This window comes from Phascolarctos cinereus, unplaced genomic scaffold, assembly GCF_003287225.1.
Source record: "Phascolarctos cinereus isolate Bilbo 61053 unplaced genomic scaffold, phaCin_HiC Scaffold_7;HRSCAF=346, whole genome shotgun sequence".
NCBI classification, from domain to species: domain Eukaryota; kingdom Metazoa; phylum Chordata; class Mammalia; order Diprotodontia; family Phascolarctidae; genus Phascolarctos; species Phascolarctos cinereus.
The window spans coordinates 117429006-117446374 of NW_027556180.1; the positions used below are offsets into that span (position 1 = coordinate 117429006).

Here is a 17369-nt window from a genome sequence, read left to right on the forward strand (position 1 = left end):
CTTGCTTTTCCTTTTAAATGTTTAGTAAAGTTATATAGCTTTCTTTTTTTTTCCCACCCTGTTAACACCACCACCACTCCCTCACCCTAGAGATGGCTGACACAAATATATATACATGTAAATCCGTAGTATGCATACTTCTATTCATCAGTTCTTTCTCTGGATGCAGATAGAATCTTCCTTCATAGATCCTTTGTAGTTAATCTGGGTATTTACATTACAATAGTCAAAATGACTTGATCACTCAAAATTGTTCTTCAAACAATATTGCTGTTACCATACACAGCATTGGCTTGGTTCTGCTCATTTTGCTCTTCATTATTTCGTACAAGTCTTTCCATATTTTTTCTAAAATCACCGAGCTCATCATAATCTTGTAGCAGAGCAGTATTCTATCAGATAATATGCCACAGCTTGTTTAGCTGTTCCCCACAATTTCCAGTTCTTTGCCACCACCAAGAGAGCTGCTATAAATATTTTAGAACATGTAGGTTCTTTTACTTTTTTCCTAATATTCTTGAGACACATACCTAGGTAATAGTTGGATTAAAAGGTATAGTAGGCAGTTTAGTAACTTCTTGGGCATAATTCTAAATTGCTCTCCAAAATGGTTGAACCAGTTCACAGTTCCACCAACAATGAATTAGTGTCCCAGTTTTTCCACATCCTCTCCAGCATTTGTCACTTTCCCCTTCTGTCATTTTAGCCAATCTAATAGTAGGTGTAAAATGATATCTCAAGGTTGTTTTAATTTGCGATTCTCTAATCAATAATGATTTAGAGCATTTTTCCGTGATTATAAATTGTTCAGATTTCTTCATCAGAAAACTGCCTGTTCATATCCTTTCACCATTCATCAATTGGGGAGTGATTGATATTCTTATAGATTTGATAAATTTCTTTACATGTACAAGATATGAGACCTTTTTCTGAGAAACTATATAATTTTTTTTTGCCAATTTTCTGCTTTCCTTCTGATCTTGGCTGCATTGGTTTTATTTGTATAAAACTTTTTAATTTGATGTAATAAAAATTATCCTTTTTTTAACCTCATAATACTTTCTGTCTTGTTTATTCATAAATTATTTCCCTATCCATAAGTCTGACAAGTAATGTGTTTCATGTTCCTCAAATTTTCTTGTGATATCTTCCTTTATATTTAAGTCCTGTGTACATTTTGACCTCATCTTACTAAATGGTGTAAGATATTGGCCCATGCCCAGTTTCTGCCAGACTACTTTCCAACTTTGCCAACAATTTTTACCAAATAATGACGTTGAATATATAGATTAATTTAGGAATGCTGATTATTTATGTGAGTTACTTTATATCCTGCTATTTTATCATAATTATTAATTCTTTCAACTAACTTTTTAGTTGCATCTTCAGGATTTTTATTGTCTGCAAAAAGAGATAGTCTTATTACCTCATTGACAATTCTGATTCCTTCTATTTTTTCTTCTCTTATTGCTCTTGATTTCCAGTACAATATTGAATAATAGGTGACATGAGCTTCCTTGTTTCATACTTGATTTTATTGGAAAGCCTTCTAGCTTATCCCTGTTAAAAATAATACTTGCTGATGGTTTTAGATAAATGCTTCTTGTCAATTTAAGGAATAATCCATTTATACCCATACTTTCAAGTATTTTTAATAGAAATGAGTGTTGTACTTTATCAAAAGCTTTTTCTACATCTGTTGATATGATCAAATGATTTTGTTATTGTATAGTCAATTATATTAATAGTTTTCCTTATGTTAAACCATACCTGCATTCCTGGTATTAATCCCACTTGATCACAATGTACAATCTTTGTAATGTTATAATCTCCTAGCTAGAATCTTATTTAAGATATTTGGATCTATATTTATTAATGAAATTGGTCTATAATTTTCTTTCTCTGTTTTTACTCTTCCTGGTTTAGGTATCAATATCACATTTGTTTCATAAATGGAGTTTGGTAGGACCCCTTCTTTGCCTATTATTCCAAATAATTTATTTACTACTGGAATTAGTTGGTCTTTAAATTTGTTTACTTAGAATTCACTTTTTTTTCTTTTTGGATTTTGGTGAGGCAATCAGGGTTAAGTGACTTGCCCAGGATGACACAGTTAGTAAGTCTCAAGTATCTGAGGTAGGATTGGAACTCAGGTCCTCCTGACTCCAAGGCCTGCGCTCTATCCACTGCGCCACCTAGCTGCCCCTTGAAATCCACCTAGTTCTGATATTTTTTTCTTAGGAAGCTCATTTATGGCCTGTTTAGTTTCTTTTTCTAAAATAGTGTATTTTAGATATTCTATTTACTCTTCTGCTAATCTAGGTAGTTTATATTTTTTTGTAGATATTCTTCCATTTCACTTAAATTGTTAAATTTCTTGGCATGTAATTGGACAAAATAACTCCTTATAATTACTTTCATTTCATCTTCATTAGTGCTATATTCACCCTTTTCATTTTTAATACTAGTAATTTGGTTTTCTTCTCTTTTTAAAATCATATTAACCAGTGGTTTATCTATTTTATTCATTTTTCATAAAACCAACTCCTAGTTTTATTTGTGAATTCAATGGTTTCCTTACACTCAGTTTTATTAATCTCACCTTTAATTTGTAGGATTAATTGGGGGTTTTTCGTTTGTCCTTTTTCTGGTTCTTTAATTGCAAACCTAATTCATTGGTCTGCTCTTTATTTTATTGATGTAAGCATTTAGAGATATAAATTTTCCTTCTGATTACTGCTTTTTCTGTATCCCATAGGTTTTGATATGTTGTCTCATTATCATTCTCTTTAATTAAATTATTGATTTTTTCTGTGATTTGTTCTTTAATCCACTCATTCTTTAATATTAAGTTGTTTAGTTTCTAGTTATTTTTTACTCTCTGTTTCCATGGTCCTTTATTAAATATAATTTTTATTGTGTTATGATCTGAAAAGGATGCATTCAATATTTCTGCTTTCAACTATAATATTTTTATGCCCTAATATATAGTCAGTCTTTGTAAAGATACCATGAACTGCTGAGAAAAAGTGATATTCCTTTTTATTCCCATTCAGTTCTTTCCAAATACATATCATATCTAGCTTATCTAAAATTCTATTCACCTCCTTGACATATATATATATATATATATATATATTTTGGTTAGATTTATCTAATTCTGTGAGGAGAAGTCCCTCACTATTAAAGTACTACTGTCTACCAGCCCTCCAGCCCCACCTGTTTCCTCTGTATCAGTTCTTCCTTTGACGCCTCATTCATATGAGATTTCTCCTTTTTACCCTTTCTTACCCAGTTTTGTTTTTTAGAATCACCCCATCATACTCAGCTCAGTCCCAACCCTTCTTCCAAACTACCTAAATAATTGTGATAGTCTTAGGGATAATGATACCATTTTCACATATAATGAAGTAAACAGTTTGACCTTATTGAGTCCCTTATAATTTGTATTTAATGTTTACCTTATATTTCTCCTGGATCTTATATGTCAAATTTTCCATTGAGTTCTGGTCTTTTTGTCACAAATACCTGAAAGTCCTTCAGTTTGTTAAATGTCCTTTTTTTCCCATTCAAGATTATACTGAACTGTGCTGGGTAAGTTATTTTTGGTCACAACCCAGCTCTTTTGTTCTTTGAAATATGTTCCAAGAACTGTGGTCTTTTAGTGTGGAAGCTGCTATGTCCTGTATAATTTTATTTAAATTATTTATTTTCTTGTTGCTTGTAATATTTTTTCTTTAACCTGGGAGCTTTGAAACTTGGCTGTGATATTCCTGTAAGTTTTCATCCTGGGATCTCTTTCAGCTGGTGATTGGTGGATTTTTTTTCCTACTTCTGCTTTACCCTCTTGTTCTAGAACTTCAGGGCAACTTTCCTTAACAATTTCTTGTAATATCATATCAAGATTCTTTTTTTTAATCATAACTTACATAGTCATGCAAGTAATTACATGCTTACGTAATGTATAGGCCCGTAACCATGCTATTCTGCAAATGCTCTTGTTCCCTGTGGTCCCTCCTGAGGCTGCAAATTTCAGTTCTCCCCGCCCCTGGAACTGAAACCTGGGACTCCCTCTCTCCTGTAAGTGCCTGTAGACACCAGGGTGCCCGCCCCTCTGCTGCCCCACTCACTGGGGCATGTGCTCACTCCCTGTCATCCCCAGCCACAGCCTGGGACCATGTCTAGTTAGCATAGCTCTGCCTGGCATCCTGCAGTAGGGAAGGATCCTTTAGTCTCCCCTTGCTTGGCTGTCCAACCCCCACATTTTCATGAGGTGAAAGCTCCTAAGGCTGAGACCACTTACTCTCCCTGACCCAGGTACCCCCCATGGCTTCTAGTTTGTTGATTCAACAGAATCAGCCTAGAGATGTTTACACTTCAGTGTGCCAAACCTCTGTCTCTAGAGACAGTCTTTCCTGAGGTCCTCTCAAGTTGTCTTAGGAGGACAACTGCTTTCTTCCCCGACTTTTGTCTATTTTTGCCTCTCTACATTCACTTTGAGGTGATGTTCTGTCTCATTTTTGAGGAAAATCTGTAGAGCCCAGAATTTTCTAACCTACTCTACCATCTCCCTAGAATCCTCCACCAGGAGGAGTTGATAGTCAAAGTATTTCAAAGGGGAAGATTGCAGAAGTATTTACAATACAAAGACATATGGTATTTTGACTAAAAGAGGTGATATAGAAGTACTGATCAACATCTCTTCTTTCTCATTTAAAGCACTGGATTTGGTAGAACAAAATATAACCAAAATATAACTTTCCCCAACAAAGATGTTTTCCAGATATATTAAAAATTATATAAGATTCTGTACCAGTATGATCACAAAGATGTCTTTGTTCAGTGATACAATGAACATATAAAACAGGGAAAATGTATTGTTTCGTGAAGAGGTCCTATGCAGTCCAGACATAATAAATATTTCGTATGGGTGCTGGGGTTCTTCTAATGCTGTTATTTACAGATTACATTATATTAATTACATGGAGGCCCACAACACCAGAAAGCCTCTTTAATGTAATCCAGACTCATTCAAAAGAAATCAGCTTTACCATCCAATTGGATTAACAAGGTGGATGATAAACAGATATAGCCATGAAAGTCCCCTCCATACACACATACACTTATATACATATATTAGTAAACACATATATGCATACACACACACATGAACCATGGGATCTTAGAAAAGATACTGGAACAGCGTCTGTCCAATACCTCACCTACTTGTTCCAAAAGACTGATATTGACTTGCTAAATTCATCATGGAACAGAAATTGTTATTTTATCTCCTAGTTCTTTTGAAACAGGAATATGATTTCTTTTTTATTATTATTATTAATTTATATATTTTGATTTATCAACAATCACTTCCATAAGCTTTTGAGTTTTAAATTTTTCTCTCCCTCTCTCCCCACTCCCTCCTTAAGATGGTGCACAATCTGAATGAGGCTATACATATACATTCCTATTAAACATATTGTCACCTTAGTCATGTTATAAGGAAGAATTAGAACCAATAGGAAGAACCGCCAGGAAGAGGAAATAAAACAGAAGAAAAAAATAGCAGATAGTATGCTTCAATCTGCATTCAAACTCTCTCTTTGGATGTTAATAGCATTTTACATCATGAGACCTTTGGAGATATCTTAGGTCCTTGCATTACTGAGAAGGGCTAAGTCTGTCAGCGGTAGTCATTGTACAGCATGGCTATTACTGTGTACAGTGTTCTCCTGGTTCTGCTCATTTCACTCAACATCAGTCCATGCAAGTCTTTCCAGGTTTTTCTGAAGTCACTTGCTCATCATTTCTTATAGCACAATAGTATTCCCTTACATTCATATGCCAGAACTTGTTCAGCCATTCCCCAGTTGATGGGCATCCCCTCAATTTTCAGCTCTTGACCACCACAGAAAGAGCTGCTATAAATATTTTTGTACATGTGGGTCCTTTCTCCATTTTTATGATCTCTTTGGAATACAGCCCTAGAAATGCTATTGCTGTGTCAAAGGATATGCACATTTTTATAGCCCGTTGGCCATAGTTACAGATTAATCTCCAAAACGGTTGGATCATTTCACAACTCCACCAACAATGTGTTAGTGTTCCAATTTTCCCACATTATGATTTCTTTTTAAAGTATATTTTATTTCATTAAATATTTCCCAGTTATATGTTTTTTAAAAGCATTTAATATTTTTAATAATTTAATAATAAATTTAATAATTTAATAATAAATAATCTTTTTTAAAAATTATTAGTTTCAAATTCTCTCCCTCCTCTCCCTCCCCTACCCCTTGAGAAGGCAAACAGTATTATATCAGTTATACACGTGAAGTCAGGCAAAACATATTTCCATAGTAGCCATATTGCAACAGAAAACACAGACTAAAAAAAAAATGGGAAGGATAAAGTAAAAAAGTATATTTCAGTCTGCACTCAACAGTTTATCAATTCTCTCTGGAGGCAGATAGCATTTTTCATCATGAATATTTTATAATTGTCTTGGATCATTGTCTTGATCAGAGCAGCTAAGTCTTTCATAGTTGATCATCCTCACAGTGTTGTTGTTAATCTGTATCACGTTCTCTTGGTTCTGCTCACTTCACTCTGCATCAATTCATGTATTTCTAGGTTTTTTTGAAACTATCCTGCTTGTCATTTGTTATAGCATAATAAAAGGGAATGTGACTTCTAACAATATTCATACAGTATAACAAAATTCCACTAAACAAAACAATTTGAATTTCTGTGGAATTCTTTATAATAGAATTTTGTTAAGAATTCAGACAATTACTATTTTCTACTGATTATTTTTAAAATCTTTTTAAACCAATGCCAGATGCCCAGATTACAACATAAAGTAGGATGAATATGCTGCAGAGACAATAAACTGGACCCAAAATTGTTGATCAGATTTATTTACTTGTTTGTTTGTTGTTTACTGTATTATTTATTTTGAGAATAAGTTTCCCTGTCTCACCGAGACTGATAGTAGAGTAGCCATTTCCAGGCCTAAACATTGCCATTTCCCGAAGGCCCGACTTTTTTTATATTTATAGAGGCTATTCAAGATATGTCTGTATTTATGTGAATCATGCCTGTTTCTATAAACCTATAAGTGAACTCTTGGTTGTTCATTCAAGTGCATATTATAATATGGACTATAGGCATTCTTTTTGTTTTTGTTCAGTCATTTTAATCATGTCCAGCTCTTCATGACCCCAGTTGGAGTTTTCTTGGCAAAGATACTAGAGTGGTTTGCCATTTCCTTTTCCAGATCGTTCTACAGATGAGGAGACTGACACAAACAGGGATAAGTGATTTGTCAAGGGTCACATAGCTAGTAACTGTCTTGAGGCCAGATTTTAACTCACAAAGATGAGTCTTCCAGACTCCAAGCCTAGCACTTTATCTTAGCTGCTCTGTACACACACACACACACACACACACACACACACACACACACACACACACACACACTTTCTAGTGTGGTAGTTGAGGCATGCAAGATCAGGTAATGAAAAAATAATTGCTACTTGATGACAAGATTTAAAATTTAGAGAAAATTCAGCACTAATTTCCTCCCTCAAAGTCTGTTGTAGAAATCATAAAATCAGGTACTTTTCATGAGAGGATACTTGGATTGCATCTAAACCCTTTTTTGTATAGGGTATAGAGAACTCAATATAACTAAATCAGTAGCCATTGTTACTTTGGAACATCTCTGATGACAAATATAGCTTCATTATAAAGAATTCATCTTAATTGTATTCAATCTAAAATAATTTTATGTAATCTTTATTTTGAAATCAGTCTAGTAATACCTTCTCTAGCTGAAAAACAAAGTAATCCATGTAAGTAGATTTTCTAGACAATTGAAGTTTACTCCTTTAAGTACCAGCTATTTTTATTTTTGGAAAGGCAGACCTTTTGGAATGAAAATCATTCTAGAATCCATTATTTTTTCCCCTCTTTATTGAAATAGAAGTATTCTGAGCAGAACTTAACTTCTCCATGGTTACTCAGTAATTATTATGATAGCAAATATAAACAGGGTAGTTTGAATTCCCACTTTATCAATCTGATGAACATACCTTTCACTCTCTAGAGTAGGGGTGGGGAACCTGCAGCCTCGAGGCCACATGTGCCCTCTAGGTCCTCAAGTGCGCCCTTTGACTGACTCCAAACTTCATAGAACAATGCTTTTATTGAGGGGATTAATACTTTATTAATTAATAACTTATTAATAAACATATTAATAAAATTATTTGTTCTGTGAGGTTTGGATTCAGTCAAAGGGCCACACTTGAGGACCTAGAGGGCACATGTGGCCTCGAGGCCACAGGTTCCCCACCCCTGCCTAGAGTGTGGACATGCCCATTGGTTCCCTGTTAAGAGGACAGGGGCAACTTTTGACTGCTTTGTAATGCCTGGGAGCCTGGTGAAGATTTTCAGTGACTAAAATTCAGGAAGGTGCATTGTTTGTCTGGCAGCAGTCCTCTATGATTGCCTATAAAAGGCTATACTCAAACTTTTTGCCTTTTCCACCTTTTTCCTGCTCAAAAACCAGAGAAGACTTTAGTTCTGTGCAGTCTCTGCATAGGAACTGATAATGGCTGCTTTGGAGAAAAAGCACATGAAGTTATATGTGTTCTCCCATAGCTTACTTGGCACCAGAGAAGAGTTCCTCGTGGTGAGCTTTCTCAGTTGAAAAAGACTGCAACAGGCAGTTATGATATGGTTCCTGCAGAAGCACATGGAAGAAGCAGGAGTGTTCTTTCATATGTGGCCCAAAAAGGGTATTCATGGAAAATGTTTCTGAACCTCAATATTCTGTGTAGAGAAAGGGGGATTTTTGTTTCCTCAGTAGTATGGTACACCAGAATATAGACTTCTAGCCAGCTAGGAAAGAATGATGTGCTCGGCAGCATGATGCCAGAATGTAGTCTCTTTTCCTTAGAAAAAGGAGAATGTATTGGGCAACACTGGCCTTGTCTTAAGAGTAGCCCTAAGTTTGAGAATTTGGGAATCAGGTCTTCAAGAGCAAGAACTGTTAAACATGCCCAAGGCCCACAATCCTTCCCGAGTGCAACTGGAACCAGATCAAAATGTAATAGGGAAATATTTAACAAAATGAATTGCAATAGAACATAGATGTGGTTTTCTAAATCAGTATGATTTAGTTGCCCTTTTACATTTAAGTTTTATACCACTGTTCCAGAGACTTTCCTGAGCTATGTGCCTCAGAAGATTGTTTACATGGTCCCTGTAGCTGGAGGGCAGAGGCAAGAAGACACAGGAGTAGATGAGATCTGATCCTTAATACTTCATATGACAATGGAAGTCTGATAGGAAGACCATTGCCCTTCTTACTGCCCCAGATTTGCCTCCTAGGGGTAGGAAATCCAAACCATAAGGGCCATTATGAATCTAGGAAGAAATACATATTTCTCACTGTAACGTCAGAATATTACCCCAAGTTTCAGTTCCTTTCAAAGGGAAATATTGTGAGTGGTTTATGTGTTTTCTGTATCTGTTATGGGCTTTTGTGAGTCCTTTGAGTGCCGTATACATTTTTTTTGTTTCCCATTATGTTCGTGTGAGTTCATTCAGTGCTTTGTATACGTTATCTGTTTGGTGTTGAATTCCTTTGAATCTGTTGTGTCTTCTACAATTTCTGTGTTTGTGAAATAAAGGCTATCCTATACAACCATTAAGCATACATTACTTCGAGTGCTAGTATAAGAGACAGGAACCCTGTTAGGCAGCTAGGTAGTACAAGTGGGTAGAGCACAAGTCCTGGAGTCAGGAAGATCTGAATTCAAATCAAGCATCAGATGTTTAGTAGCTTGCGATCTGGGGCAAATCACTTAATCTCTATCTCAGTTTCTTCCTCTGTAAGGTGGGAATAATAGCACCTACCTCCAGAATTGTGAGGGTAAAATGAGATATTTTTTGTAAAGCATTTTTCAAAGCTTAAAGTACTATATAAATGTTAGTTCTTACCCACCCTTGAGGAAATCTAGGTACAAGAATATTTGGTGATTTCCACAAGTAAGCTCTGCACTGGGACACAGTAAGCCAAAGAGGAAATAAATCTTTTGGGTTCAGTAACAGAAAGCAGACCCAGTACGTGTGGGTCTAAATTTTTGAACAGCCTTGGACCTTAGGATACTTAAATATTCTATTTTTCTAAAAATACAATGATGCTTTGGGGAGCTTTCTATTAAAGTGTTGAGAACTATTGGTTCCTTCCAAGAGGTACCCAGATTTCAATGCTTGCTTTTTTGTTGTTGTTGTTGTTCTGATGCTTGCTTTTTAGCATTTTGTGTCTTTTCCTTGTTGGCGGTAGTTAGTTCTTTGGGTTGTCAGTGTTCCTGCCTCAAGCAGCCCTTTTAATTTGCTGTTTCTAACTGTTGTGAGCCAGGAAAATAGTAATCAGTCTTATGAGAATTGTGTCTAAAGCATAAATAAGATCAGAGTGAGGGTTTAAGGAATCCTTCAGTAGGTAAAAATTACATGAATTTTAATGCATGGACATTTCAAAACTTGCTTTAGCTATTCAAAAGTCTTTTTAAGGCTTACTTTTTGAATCTTGGTTCTTGACTGTGTTCTGCATAGTTGAAAGTATTAGATAATCAATCCATAGATAAGTGAAATATTCCTGTGCTTTTAGAATTTAAATTTAAAAAATACTATTCCTAACCACCAAATCATTTCCAAATATTAAATTCATTTTTATTCAGCTTTGTAAGGAGTCTTGAATTAATTACCTCAGAATGTTAAAATGTAAAACATTCTTTGTGTTTCACTAATGGTAAGTTATAACGGTTGGACTTATTTCTCCTAAACTCTACAAATAGGAAAAAATCTATCTTACATCATAATTTTTTTCATTATCAACCAATTGTTTTATTATATCTTTGTTTTATTTCTACTTGTCTTAACCACTAGGTTTTAACTAAAGAATTTTATGGTCTTCAAGCCTCTTCTGAGAAACGCATTTCTGAACTTCAGGCGCAAAATGCTGATCATCAGGGAAGACTAGAGAATTATGAAAAACTAGAAAAAGAACTTGATGAAATAATAATACAGACTGCAGAAAGTAAGTTCTCCCTGGCAATTCAGATAAGAGTGTAGCATTTCCAAAAGCAGTTAGATATAGTTCAGTAAAATAGTCATTGACCATATTTCTAAAGGATCTGTAATTTTCCACTAATTTATTTGGCTTTTTTTTTTAAGAATTTGAGGAATCAAAAAATTTTTCTCTTTGTAAAAGTTATGTATAACAAATTATTATGAGTCACTGAGGGTTTTTTTTTATAAAATTTTCACAACCAGGGCTAGGACTATAGGCATTATAGGTAGCTATACAACAAAAGACACTTTTTAATATTCCTTTTATAAATGTGTGTACGTTTAAACTCCAGAAAATTCTATTTTCCATCTCACAATTATTTATCTCTAAATAGTTGAAAAAATCAGCAGAGCTAGTTCTTTAATGGTTTACTCTTCATTCTGATCTTGGATGAGAAGTAACATCACTAGCTTTCTTTAACCTGTTATAGATTTTTCATTCTTGAGTGTTCCTAAAACTTTCTTGAATCTATTTGTGTTCACCTATTTGAAGTAATGAGTTGCATAAATGTATTCTCTGCTATGCCAAAGAAATATTCTTTAATATGCTAAAACTTCTTCGCTTTAGCATCATAGGTGGAATCCTTTTTTTTAAAGAATTCTGATATAAGATTAGTGAACATTTCAGTTGTTTCATCATATTATAAATTTCAGTTACATAAGTATATATACATATATTATATATATATATATACCCCAGCATTCATTTTTTCAATCTCATTATAACTCATATGACTCATTTTCAGAGTTGTAATTATTTTAATCTGTCCTCATACCATAGTCCCTTACATAGCTTTAATGATTTTGATAACTATTTAGGGGACTGGTGATCCTATGCAGTATTATGTTTTGCATCATCTTACTGCTGGGCGTGTAAATAAGACTTGTGGAATCTCTTGTGGAATCCTTCAGTCATTCTTCACAATGACAGGTCGTACATTTTGACGAAAAATACAGTTTCAGTCTCGAGTTACTTCAGAAGTCTGGGGAATGCTATCTAGTTAATCAGTTCAGCCTAGAATATCCTACATATTTTACCACTCTTCTTTCCGATAAGACTATTGAAGAGTAGAACTACCTATCTGATACCCTTCTATTTAATACTGAAGTGTTCCTATAGAAAAATATGTATATTTTGGCTTTGCTTTTCTGGTGTTTTCTATACTTGTCAGTTGTCCGATAAAGAAGATAAAGTATGTGCCATTGAATTTCCTTTAAGTGTGACTTGTATGAGGGTAATTTATTCTCTTCCATATTCATTACTGTTCCTGCTTTTTAGTGCCAGCCAAAAAGTTCCTTTCTGGCTAAATAGGTCTTATTTCTTGTGAAGAAGTTTCATCTCTTTGAATCAGTTCCTGATTCAATTCATTAAACACTTCTGAAGCACCTGCTTTGTGTAAGGCACAGTGATAAGTACTGGGGAAAACAAAGATTAAAATGAAAAACAGTTCCTGCCCTTTTGAACCTCAAACCCTTTGTTATCATTTCATCCACATGTATTTAGAATTTATGCCTCAGCTTATCTCTGAATAGAAAGATTTCCACAGATAGCTCCTATTGTATATAAAGAATAGCATGTATTTAGTTAAGTGTTAGGAATAATACTTGAACAAACATAACTAATTTACTGTATTAAAAATCCTAATGTTATATCTCAAGGATAGTATAAAGGATATAAACAATTTAGTAACTTTACTCACCTAATTTTTCGGCATAGCTTAACTTCTCATAGCCTCTCAAGGATAGTATAATAAACATTGGGACCTTAATCATTCTAAAAATACAATACCTATTGTAGCAACATAGAGTACTTTTGAGGTGAGAGTCATTCATTGTCTCAAGTATTAGAACTATTTACCCTATTTATATAACAGTATTTTTCTTTAAAAAAGGTAATATATTGATTGATGACATTTATTATTTACAGAAGCAATATTTAATTTGTCTCTTCCTTCTTACTTTGTTCATTATTTTCTTTGATATTCTTTAACTTGCAGTTAAACTTAAAAATGAATAGTACTAACATAAGAGGGAATGTTATCAATGCTATCTGGTAACAAATAGAAAATAGAAGGTCAAATCTATGGAATCATGTAAGACCTAAAAGCAAATACATCCAAGCATCTAGTGATTGATAAATACAAGAATATATACCACTAGGAAAGGCATTGTATTTGACAAGAACTGCTAGGAAAACCAAAAAGCACTTTGATGGAAATTATGATTAGACTCATATCTATACTGTTGTCAAAATAAATTTCAGGCAAATAAATGGTGTTAATATAAAACTCATGCTGTAAAAAATCATATCAGCAAAGAATTCATAACTATACATAGAATATAAAATAGGCTATTTTGTTATATAAAAAGATACGGCATCAACATAACTAAAGCTAGTCAAAAAGCTACAGATTATCCCCAGTTGATAAATGGTCAAATATGAATAGGCAGTTTTCAGACGAAGAAATTAAAGCTATCTATAGTCATATGGAAAAATGCTCTAAATCACTATTGATTAGAGAAATGCAAATCAAAACAACTTTGAGGTACCACATCACACCTATCAGGTTGGCTAACATGACAAAACAGGAAAATGATAAACGTTGGAGAAGATGTGGGAAAATTGGAACATTAATACATTGTTGGTAGAGTTGTGAACTAATCCAATCATTTTGGAGAGCAATTTGGAACTATGCCCAAAGGGCTATAAAATTGTGCATACCTTTTTACTCAGCAATACCACTTCTAGGGCTGTATCCCAAAGAGATCATAAGAATGTACCTGCATGTACAAAAATAAACATTTATAGCAGCTCTTTCTGTGGTGGCAAAGAATTAGAAATTGAGGGGATGCCTAACAATTGGGGAATGGCTGGACAAGTTGTGGTATATGAATGCAATGGAATGCTATTGTGCTATAAGAAATGATGAGTAAGTGGACTTCAGAAAAACCTGGAAAGACTTGTATGCTAAGTAAAATGAGCAGAAGCAGAAGAACATTGTACACAGTAATGGCCAGGTTGTATGATGACTAACTTTGACAGACTTAGGTCTTCTCAGCAATTCAAGGATCTAAGATAGCTCCAAAAGTCTCATGATGGAAAATGCTATCCATATCCAGAGAAAGAATGTGGAGTTTGAATGCAGATCAAAGCATACTATTTGATTTTTTTTCCTGTGTTTTGTTTTCTTCTTTCTTGTGGTTCCTTCTATTGGTTCTAATTCTTCTTTACAGCATGACTAATGTAAAAATTTAAAAAGCTGCAGATTTGGGAAAGTTTTATATTAAAATCTCATAAAAGTCTAACATCCAAAATATAGAAAGAGCTGAAATTGTTAATAATATTAAGACCCATTCAGTAAAAAATTGTTTTTTTTGAAATCTGCCTGCTCATCATTTCTTATAACACAATAATATTCCATTACATTCATATACCACAACTTGTTCAGCCATTCCCCAGTTGATGGGCATCCCCTCAATTTCCAATTCTTTGCCACCACAAAAAGAGCTGCTGTAAATATTTTTGTACACATGGGTCCTTTTCCCATTTTTATGATTTCTTTGGGATACAACCCTAGAAGTGCAAAAACTTTTTTAAAATTCATAAGCTTCTATATTTTCAGTCTTCTTACACTTTACTAACTTACTTCCAAGTACTCTGTGATCCAGGGACACTGGCATCCTTGCTGATCCTCGATTAAGGTACTTTATCTCCTGACTATAGGAAGTTTCATTGGCTGTCCCCCATACATGGAATTCTCTCCTTGGTCACTATCTCCTGGCTTCCTTCAAGTCCCAGCTCAAATCCCACCTTAATATTAATGCTTCTCTATGAGACTACTTCTATTATATACTGTACATATCTTCTTTGTACATAGCTGTTAACATGTCTCCCCCATTTAGAATGTGAGCTCCTTAAGGGTGGAACTGTCTTTTACTTTGTATCCCCAGTGCTAAGCACAGTGCCTAGCATAGAGTAGGTGCTTAATAAGTGCTTACTGACTGACTAACTGTATATTTCTTTCCTAATATTTTTAGACTATTTCTCCTATACAGAACATTGATAATATGCTGTAGCCTAATCAGACTCACCATGCATCTCTCCATTACTTCTGTTGTGACTTACAGCTTCCATTTAGCTACAATTTCTTTTAGTTTTCTAATCTCATTAATAAATAACAAGGTTGTTTTAACTTTACAAGAAAAATAATTGTGTTAAGAATCAGCCTTTATTTTAGAAAAGTGCTTTGTGTCATTAGTACTGGACAGTTTTCCAAATTCATTTCAGCTTTCTGTCCCCCTACTAATCAATAGTCTGGGCCCAGCCCATTTTCCATCCAAAGTGTCTATTTATGATACTGACTGATGGACCATCTCTATAGAGTGTCCATCCAAGTATTTGTCATAACTTGCACAATATTCATTCTTTATCCTATTGGCTTTTCCTTTATGAATAATTAGGTCAAAAATTTTTTTGAATGATTATAAATCTCACTTAATGTTTTCTGCATTGTTCTTGGTCTTGATGCAATCATCACTGCAACCTCTGTAAACAGGTACATTCAGAAGATCTTAACATTTGTAAGGAATCTGTCTTCCTGGCATCTCAATTTGAGCTCTTTGTTGGCCATCCTTTAAGCATATGTCCTCCTGTACTTTGCCTCACTTTATATGAGAGGTTCACTGAACAATTATCTATACTTACAGCTTGCAGAGATTCTTGTATGATTCTGACTTGCTCTATCACATAAAAATGCTTCTTTGAAATCAACTTACAATAAGCAGAGTGGGATCTTGTATTCACTGTACCTTTCAGTCATTTCTATGACTATGAAGATGTGGTCTGCTATAAAATATCATTTGGAAAAGCCGGCCTGTTCCCTTTACAAGCCTTGATCAGGGTACCCTCATTATATATGTAGATTATTTTAAATAAATTTTATAGCAATTGAAAAGTAGAGATATAAATTACTTGTTGGATAGAGCACCTGCCCTAGAGTCAGGAGGACTTGAGTTCAAATGCAGCCACAGACACATAACACTTACTAGCTGTGTGACTCTGGGCAAGTCACTTAACCCCAATTGCCTCATCAAAAAAAAAAGTCACTTGTTGCTAGTGTTTTCTTGATAATTTTTTGGGAGTAATAATAACATCTGATATTTTTCCAAGTGGTTAGTGTCTTCCCCCTCTTTCAGATGTCTTGGGAATTAATCCCTCAATGCCCCAGCATTGACATATACAGCATATACTTCTGCTTAGTATCCTTGGCCTAGTCCAGCTTCTCTTCCCATATTTGTTTTCTTTAGCGTCATTTCTTTTTGTTCCTGTAGCACATGGCAGACCATGATAGAGACCTGTCGTGGTGGATCTTCTGGCCTTGCTGGAGTCTAGAAGTCTTGACAAATCATTTTCATTTTGCATCTATTTTTTGTCCTTCTAATTTTTTCCATAAATGCTTTCAGGATGATCTAGCTTAATTGAGTCTGTCGATAAACTTTTTCTAAGGCACAGAAATCATAAACTGTTTGTTGGCTAAGGTATTTGCTCGACTTTTTTAGTGTCCTTATTGTTATGACTGGTAAACATTTGTTAGTTTTCTTTAGTAAAATGAGATCTTTCATGACAATTTGGATTTTTAAAATTAATTTTGGATTTTCCAATTTTTCAGCAATAACGGCTGATTTAAATAGGTTATGTTGGTACTGTTTCATTGTGTTGTCTAACTTTTTGGTTTTGTTCTATTTTAGTACTGACTTTTCTTTTGCTTGCCAACAAGTCACTGTACACCGGACAACAGATTCAGAGCTAGTTAATTTACTAATTATTAGTTGATTTGCATGGTAACTGATTTGTAACCAATTATTTTCTGTCTGTTAAATTATGTATCATTTTTTGTGATGTTATTCAGTATTTGTCATGCCCCATGCCCCAGACTCTTCTTTCTGAAAAAAATATTCCATGTAGATGTATGAAGCATCTGTGTAGTCTGTAAATCTCTTACCTCTTTCATTTCTTATTCCTCAGCCATGTTACCCAACATTTTTTCACTTTCTTTACCTGTGTTGAATTTTTGTATTCAATGCAGTACTTTGCATTTAATTGCAATACTAAGTATTGAAGTATATATTGATTTTACTTGGAGGGACTTCAGAGTCCTGCAATGAAATTCTTTATTATCTCAACTCTCTGCAACAGATAGCGTCCCATAAACATACAATTATCTCCATGT

General features: G+C 34.3%; 1 protein-coding gene across 2 annotated transcripts in view; it reads left to right on the forward strand.

Moving 5' to 3' along the window:
• PIBF1 (progesterone immunomodulatory binding factor 1) overlaps positions 1-17369 on the forward strand; it is a 302692-nt gene that overhangs the window by 153409 nt on the left and 131914 nt on the right. For both annotated transcript variants that reach the window (XM_020992445.2, XM_020992441.2), the window contains exon 12: positions 10957-11107. In XM_020992445.2, the coding sequence (XP_020848104.1) occupies positions 10957-11107 (151 nt within the window). The remainder of the gene's footprint in view (positions 1-10956; positions 11108-17369) is intronic.